A 7,989-nucleotide genomic window follows, 5' to 3' on the forward strand; every position below is an offset into this window, starting at 1 on the left:
CCCGGTGTGCACCGCTCGGAACGGGGCGGTCCTTTTATTAAAAAATAAAACAAAACAAAACAAAACAAACAAACAAACAAAAAAACCAGCGGAATTCGGTTTGCTTTACTTTGGCCCGGGGCAATGCCTGCAGCTCCCGAGCCTCCTGCCCCGACCCCAGCCCGACGGGTGCGGGTGAGGGGCCTCTTCCCCCAGGCAGAGCGGGGCCGGGAGCTGCCCCCTCCCCGAGACACACGTGAAACCCAGAGCTTTTGTGTTACAAAAATAGTCCGTGCTTTATTTACTCTGTGGTAGAAAAATAACATCGCCAGGGAACCAGAGGTTCTGGGACACGGATGGAACGGGCCGGGGGAAGAGGGCCCCCTTCCGCCTCCGTCGCCTCCTCGCCCGCCACTCGCTGCGCTTCTTCCTCCCCCCCGTTCCCCCCCCCGCAGTGGTGCCGAGGGGACCAGGGGACGCACCCGGGGCCGTGAGGACTCCCCGCAGCCTCGGGGGCAGAGGACGAGATGGGGACCCGGAGGGGACCCCGACACCGCAGACTGCCACCCCCCGCCCGCGGAACGGCGTCACCGCGATAGAACACCGATGCGCACACGTACATCCTTAGTGGCGGCTGCAGAAAGCGAACCCGTGGCCGGGCCTCCCCGGCCCCCCCCGAGGCTGCGGGGAGTGAGGCAGCACCAGCGCGAGCAGAAGCGGAAAGCCGAAGCTGGGCCGTGTAAAAGGAACATACAGGAAAAACCATGCGACAAATCCGCTGCCTTTTATACAAGGGCATAAACATCAAAGAGCTGGACACCACCCTGCATTTGGGGACAGCACAGAGCAAATCTGTGGGGCGAGAACCCCCCCACGGCCGCCTGCCCCCCGGTTGGGCACAGAGACACAAACACGGCACAGTCCCCGCAGCGCTGGGGGCCAACGTGGGGCCGCGTGGCCGCCGGTCACGACTGGGCGTGGGGGATCCACTGACTGTCCATGGGGCGCCGCAGCAGCTCCTCCACGTGCTGGGCCACGTCCATGGTGTCGTCCAGGTCGAAGTCGCCTTCAGGGTCCAGCACGGTCTCGGGGCTGCAGGAGGTGAGGGGGTGAGGGTGTGGGCCAGCGTGGCCGCGGGGGGGTGGGGACGTGATACCTACTTCTGCGTGTACATGTTGTAATGAGGGTGAGAGCAGACGGCCGGCGACGGAGCCTGGTCCATGTAGGTGCCCCCCCCAGGGACGGCGTCACCTGATGCGCTCACAAACCTGCAGGGATGAGAGTGGGTGAGTGGTGCGTGGGTCTTGGGAACGCTCATCGCCTCCTAGCAGGGATCCAGACCCCGCACACGCTCCTCATCTCAGTCCCCAGTAGCAGCAGCCACCTGCAGGGTCCCAGCCCTGTTGGCCATGGGGAGATTTGGGCTCCCAGAGGAGCACCACAGCCCTTTGCTGCTGGGCACTACGAGCTGCTCATCCCCAGCACCGATGCGGCCAGCGGGGCACCGTGGCTGGGAGCGACCCAGCCCAGCAAGCCAGGGATGAACCCACGGGACCCCGCACACTCGCACTTACTCTGGCACAACTTGCTTGATCTGTGGCTTCACGTACCCATCCACAGCTTTAGCTAGGGGAAAGAAGGCAGTGCTGAGGCGCAGAGCTGCGGGCACACTGCACGCTGCAGAGGGGTGGGGGCCCCCAGGGCTGGATGTGCTGGCAAGCCCAGGCCCTCCCCAGGGGAGGTACGGAGGAGTGACGCGTGAGGGGTGAAGGGCAGCGCTACCTGGCGTGGACTCACAGAGAACCGGCGTGTAGTACTTGGAGAAGACCTCATCCTTGGGCCGGTCGGGGAACACATAGATGAGGTAACTGAGGTCCCCGAGGCGGTCGGCCAGCGAGCGGATAGAGAAGTCCCTGGTGGTGAAAGGCATCAGGTTCCAGAACATCCTCTCAGCTGGAAGACAAGAGAGGGCACCGCAGTGATGCCTGGGGTGAGCCTGAGACTGTGCCGAAAATCCAGCATTGCTTCCTGAGCTTTTTCCCTCCCCCAACATCTGGGGACAAAACACAGCGTGCCAGAAAGCAGGAGCTGGAGGGAATGAAGGGGAGCTGCAGGCAGGTGCCGGTGGTGCCGGTGCCAAGCAGACACAGGAGGTGCTGAAGGAGCCCAGATGGGGACATGGGGATGGGGGCGGCGGGGGCTGCACTCACCGGAGTCGAACTTCCACGCGATGGTGATGCCGCCGATCTCCGAGTCACTGAAGCGCAGCAGGAAGGTGCCATCGGGTTTGCTGATGAGGAGGTCATGCGCCTGCTGCTTGTTGACGAAGCCCAGAATGGCCCTGTGCAGAGCGAGGGCGTCAGGTGGGCGGTGCGGGGCCGTGCACGTGGGGCAGGACGGCTCTTACCCGTCATTCCAGTGAGGCTTCAGATGCTTCTTCAACACCTCCATCACACCGTCAAACCACTGCCAGAAGGTGTAGTTCCTCCCAGGCAGATTTTCCTGTGGAAAGCCGCAAAAAATCAGCGCTCCTGCCTCCAAACACACAGCATGTGGCGGAGACCTGGATGGATGCTGCAGAGCTGGGAACCCACCAGCCCTCATCCCACGACACCACGCAGCGCAGCCCGGGGAGCACAAACAGTGAGCCCCCCAGGGACACAGCACCGCAGCCTCCAGACATGGAGGGCAACACCTCCTGCTCCGCTGCAGCCAACACCTGGCTGGGTTTTGCACTGATCCAACACAAAACAGCTCTCTTTGGGCATAAGCGCTGGCACCGCAGTGCAGCCAAGCCCATCCTGGCACACGGAGCACCCGCTCACCCGGTTGAACTGGGCCCAGGACACCGTGGTGCTGCTGTAATCCTCCAGGTGGGAGCTGGTGCTGTTGAAGAGCTTCTGTGCCAGGAACACTAAGTTCTCCTTTGTCAGCCCACGGCTGCTCTGCACCTCTGCCTTGAACTTCATGTTGAGTGCCTCACAGAGCTGCGGCCACTGCACTTTTTCGGGCACGGCGAAGGGCACGCGGCCCTGGGGAGGACACGGCACAGAGTCAGCATGGCCAACACCCGGCCTCGGGCACATCCCCACTGGGCAGCCCTGCTCTTCGGCCCGAGGCGGATGGAGCCCACCCGACCCCCCCGGCAGCAGGACTCACGGGCTCCGCGAAGGCGTTGTCCCAGAGCACGGTGGCCGTGGCGTTGTTGTCCTGGCTGCCATGCACGATCACCACCACCGGCAGGGACAGCGTCTGCCAGCGGGAAGGACAGCGGCACAGAACTGAGATGGGATGTGGCGGGACCTCCCCCCGCCTCCCCCCCAACGCACCCCAAATACACGCCCCATCCCGCTCCCACAGCTCCGTGTGTGGGCACGGTGTCCACAGTTCACCCATGACCGATAGCTTTACCTTCACCTGGAAGACCAACTCGTTGCCACCGACGCTGAACTGCGACTCGAAGAGGATGGTGAACTTCTCCTCCGTCACTGACTCAGCGCCGCGGCGGTCCGAGCGCTTGATCCGCTTCAGGGACTGCAGGGACAGAAGGGGGAGCCCATGGAAGGAGAGCGCAGGACAGACGGGGACACAAGGGGTGGGCACAGGAGGGACGCAGCATGGATGACGACATAAACGGTGACCACAGGGCACACGGTGCGGGCAGAGGCACCAAGCACAGGACTGCTGGCTCTCACCATGTTGCGGAAGTGCGCGCTGAGCGTCCCGGTGGCCTGGTGGTATTCCATCACACAGCAGTTGTTGAGAATCTCCCCACTGCTCTCACTGTGTGAGGACAGGGGGTCAGGATGGCAGCGGCCCCTCATACCCCCAACCCCGCTGCCTCCAACATCCCCATTCCTGGCCCCTCAAGCATTACTTGCGGGTGCTCTCATTCTTCAGCAGGGCCTTGGCTTGCTGCTCACTGATGATGGTGGCCTTCACCTGGGGGGGGTTCATGTGCACGTTCAGCTTCCCCCCCACCAGGAGCCGCACGGTGGCTGCAAATTTGGTCTGTGTCTTCAGCACCTGGGGAGGCTGCTTCTCGATGATGAAGGTGCTGGGGGGCAGAGAGTCAGGCGGGCAGAGGAGCCCAAAATGCCCCCCACCCCCCGAGCTGCCCCCCTACCTGGTGACCAGGGCGGAGATGATGTCGGTGATGGTGCCGTTCAGCTCCGACAGCATCTCCTCCACGGGGCCGGGGATGGGCAGCTGCTGGCACAAGTGCTCGGCGCGTCGGATCTGCTGCCGGTTCTGCCAAATGATCTCCGCCAGCTTCTCGCACCTGGGGGGCAGCGGGCTCAGCACCCACCGTGGGAACGGACCCGGCTCCCCCCTCCCGCAGCACCCACCAGGTCTGCAGCACATCCAGGGTGCCCTCGGGGGGGCCGCCGTTGCCCGCCAGCTGCTGCCGGCGCTTCCATTGGATCAGCTCATCGTCCAGGATCGTCGTCTGCTGTTTGCGCAGCAGCTGCAGCGTCTTCTGGTGCTTCTCGGCCAGCTCCTGTCGGGCAGGACGTTGTCACAGCGCACGGGGTGGCACGCAGCCGCTGTGGGGACAGCCCCCGGCACTCACCACACGGTACTGCTGTAGTGTCTGCGCCTCCCGGTGCAGCCAGGCCTCCAGCGACGCCTTCTTCTGCTGCAGCGTCGTCTCCCGTGAGAGGCGCTCCTGGGGACCCAGCTGGGAGAGCTGGGAGAACTGGGCTGGGGATGGGGACAGCGTTAGGGCACGGCCAGCGCCCGGCCCCCGCCCCCCCAGCCCCTCAGGCACCTTGCAGGCGCATGTTCTCCTGGTACTGGATGATGAAATATTCCTGTGTCTGCTGCAGCTTCTTCAGCTCGTTCTCTGAGTCCTGTGTGATGAGCCGCAGCTCCTCGAAGGTCTGGTTGATCTGCAGGTGCTTCTGCGACATGGCGTCCACCAGAGTGCCGGCGGGTGAGGGGCTCTGCAGGGGCACGGGAGCAGTGAGCGCGGCTGGGGATCCCCTCTGGGATCAAAGGGACAAAGGGACCCTCCCCATCCCCACCAAGAGCTAGAGGGCAGTGAGCACCTCCCCGTTCCCCCTCCATCACCCTGATGATGGAGACCCCCCGCACCCCCACCCTGAGGACCATTCCTCACTCCGGTGATGCCCGCAGCCCCACTCACGTTGTTCGCCTCCCGCACCAGCCTCTGCTCGTGGTACAGGATGTGCCGGATGCAGCGCACCAGCTCCATGGGGCAGCGGTCGTACGTGTTCTGCAGGGATGCGAGCTGAGCCGGGTGCGGGGCAGGGAACCCCAGTCACCCCACTGCAGCCCCCTACTCACCTGCAGCTGCGTGACGTAATGCCCCAGCTTGATCTTCAGCAGGAAGCCATCTTCACCCACTTGGTGATCCGCCTTCTTCTGCAGCTCCTGGATCAGCCCCTCCAGCAGCTGCGTCGCCTTCACGTTCTCCTGGGGGTTGTCGAGGTCGATGGAGTCCCTTTGGGGGTGCAACGGAGCAATGGCAGCGGGGGGGTCAGAGCAGAGGGGCAGCACGGTGCTGCGGGGCTCGGTGCGGGCCGACTCACCACGCCTGGCTCTCGATCCACTGCGACAGGTAGTGCCGCACCTCGATGGGGAAGTGATGCCCATAGAGCGCCTGCATCTGCCGCAGGGCTTCGCCCTGGAGCTGCTGCGCCTGGATCCACACCGCCATGGCTCACCACCTGCGGGGACACATCGTCAGCCCCGCGCAGGGACCCCACGCTGGGCACCCCCAGAGCCACCCCAAGGGGACGGGGGGGATCTCAGCTCTGTGTCACCGCTCCGTTCTAGGAAAAGCCATCGGGCAGCTTGGAGCATTCACGAATGGCTCTGCTGCCTCGGCCACTTTGCTGCGCCACGGACTCATGGTCAGGGAAGCAGAGGCAGGGGGCTGGCGAGGAGCTCCGGTGTCAGTAGGGCCGAGCAGCCTCAGCGGCCCCAGAACCACAGGTTCTGGATACAGACACACAGCCCTGGCATCCCCACTGGCAGGGAGCAGCCACGCACACAGCACACAGAGCCAGGACTGCGGAGAGACGGCACCTACCCAGTGCCAGACCTTTCCCCCGCTCCCCACCCTACACAGGAAGAGGAACAATAACCGAGTTGGCTAAAAATGATTTTTTCCCTTATAAAAAGCAAGGAACGTTTCCTCATTCACAGAAGAGACAGTGAGCTAGAAATTCTGCTAGGCCTGGGGGAGGCAATAAAAACAGAAAGCAATGAGGAAAAGGGTACAGGGGGAGGCCGATAGCAACGCACGCGCAGGCAGTTAGCAATTGCTGACAATTGATAAGAGGCACTGATGGAAATGCCGCCGCTGGCAGAGCTGCAGGGGATGCCAGGAATGGTTTTACTGCACCAGGAAGGGATGGAACCCTGGGAGCAGCCCAGGCCCAGCACAGAAACATCAGCACGGACAAAAGAACAAACAAATGTTGCTCTCCCTATCAAGAAAATGGTGATACATTCCATCTTACAGTAGCAGAACACTTCCTACTCCACTTGAATGGGTTGTTAAGCAACAAGTATTAATCTGCTGCTGTGGTCAGCTCACTGTTAGGGCGCACAAAACACTCTGTTTTGGAGCAGGAGATGGGAACATCGCAGTGGGAATGGTGGGCAGAACAGGAGCACTGCGGGGGGGATGCAGGGCAGCCCCGAAATGCACCCCATGGGCACTGGGATGATACCCGCAGCCAAAGAAAAGTATCACTGATGCAACCACAGGCATTTCTCCACACTGCTTGTTTTCTGCCTCATCCACAGGCTGGGGAACCTTCCCAGGAGCTGCAGGGCTTTGGAGTGCCAGCAGGCAGCACAGTGCTGCAGCTGCTGTGGATTCGTTGTGTGTGGAGCTGCCCCGCCATGGGAGCTGCCCACGAGCACAGCAGACGTTCCCAAAAGATGCAGAAACGTCTGGTGCCACATCCCCATCCCATCTCCATCCCATCCCCGTCCCCATCCCATCCTGAGGACACGGCCCCAGCAGCCATGCCTTAGTTGGATCCATCCTCCTCCAGCAGCACCAGGGTCAGCTGCAGCAGTCAGCCACATGCACGCTCAAACAAATGCAAGAGACAGATAATTGCAGTGGTTTAAGCTACTTTGCATTTAGTTAGTCCTGGCAGGGAGCTATAATCCCACCCATTACCACAACTCGGTTAACCAGCAGCAACTCAACAAGCCACAGCAACTTGCCTGCCGGTGACTTAGTGCTTGCAATGCTGCACACACAGCAGGACAGTTGTTATGGAGGGGGAAAGCGGGGACAACTTGGGGAGGGGTGCCTGGCAGGGCTGAAGGGGTGGGAGATGCCAGTAGCTCCACTGCCCAGTCGTCATTACCAGATTGGCTGCATAGTGGGTGGAATGCACACAAAGTAAGTTTCCTAGAGGACTCGAGGCAGCAACATGAGGGAGCTGGGAGCACCTCCGAGTCCAGGGGTGGCCAAGAGACCCAGCCGGGGCTGCAGTTGGGATGGGCTGTGGCCACTGCCAACATTGGCAAGCCTCAGAGCCTCCCAGGCACAGCGGCAGGCTGGCAGCCAGCTCCAGCCATGAGTTGCAGGAAAGCCACAGCCCAGCAGCAAATAGAAAAAGGAGGGAAATGTCTCATAGGGCGAGGCTGGCAGACACAATCCTGTGCGCAGGGAGCATGCAAAGCCACAGCATGGCCAGCACCTGCCCAAGGGCCGCTGCCCCCGAGCTGCTGCTGCCCTGGTGAGCCGGCTCCAGCTGAGTGCGGGGTGCTTGCAGGATGCTCCTGAGATGCTGTAGGATGCTTTCTGCACATAGATGTGGGGTGCTTGCAGGATGCTCATGGCACACAGTCCTGGGATGCTCGCAGGATGCTCACAATGCACAGCTGCAGGATGCTTGTGGGGCTCTCACATCATGCTCACAACACACAACCCCTCTGGGTATGGCCCCCGTGCTCACACCAGTACCCCTACCGGCCCCGGTCCCCCATGCGCCCTGAAGAGCCAGGGAAAGTGCT

The 7,989-nt window shown here is 62.2% G+C and overlaps 1 protein-coding gene across 2 annotated transcripts; it reads right to left on the bottom strand.

Moving 5' to 3' along the window:
- On the bottom strand, positions 1-6,882 carry LOC100546986 (signal transducer and activator of transcription 5B). 2 transcript variants are annotated; one of them, XM_010724671.3, is made up of 18 exons: positions 5,535-6,882; positions 5,290-5,446; positions 5,129-5,218; positions 4,751-4,925; positions 4,553-4,683; positions 4,329-4,480; positions 4,106-4,261; positions 3,857-4,036; positions 3,675-3,762; positions 3,391-3,513; positions 3,139-3,231; positions 2,805-3,011; positions 2,387-2,481; positions 2,190-2,320; positions 1,762-1,932; positions 1,554-1,605; positions 1,140-1,247; positions 1-1,071 (listed from the first exon to the last, which is right to left on the bottom strand). In XM_010724671.3, the coding sequence occupies exons 1-18, from the start codon at positions 5,660-5,662 to the stop codon at positions 945-947; spliced, it is 2,364 nt and encodes a 787-aa protein (XP_010722973.1). In that variant the 5' UTR covers positions 5,663-6,882; the 3' UTR covers positions 1-944. The 2 variants fall into 2 exon arrangements, with proteins under 2 accessions (XP_010722973.1, XP_010722974.1); XM_010724672.3 differs by having other exon boundaries at positions 1,777-1,932; positions 5,535-6,881.
- Between the last annotated feature and the right edge of the window lie 1,107 nt (positions 6,883-7,989).

This window comes from Meleagris gallopavo, chromosome 29 (assembly GCF_000146605.3).
Source record: "Meleagris gallopavo isolate NT-WF06-2002-E0010 breed Aviagen turkey brand Nicholas breeding stock chromosome 29, Turkey_5.1, whole genome shotgun sequence".
Lineage (NCBI taxonomy): Eukaryota > Metazoa > Chordata > Aves > Galliformes > Phasianidae > Meleagris > Meleagris gallopavo.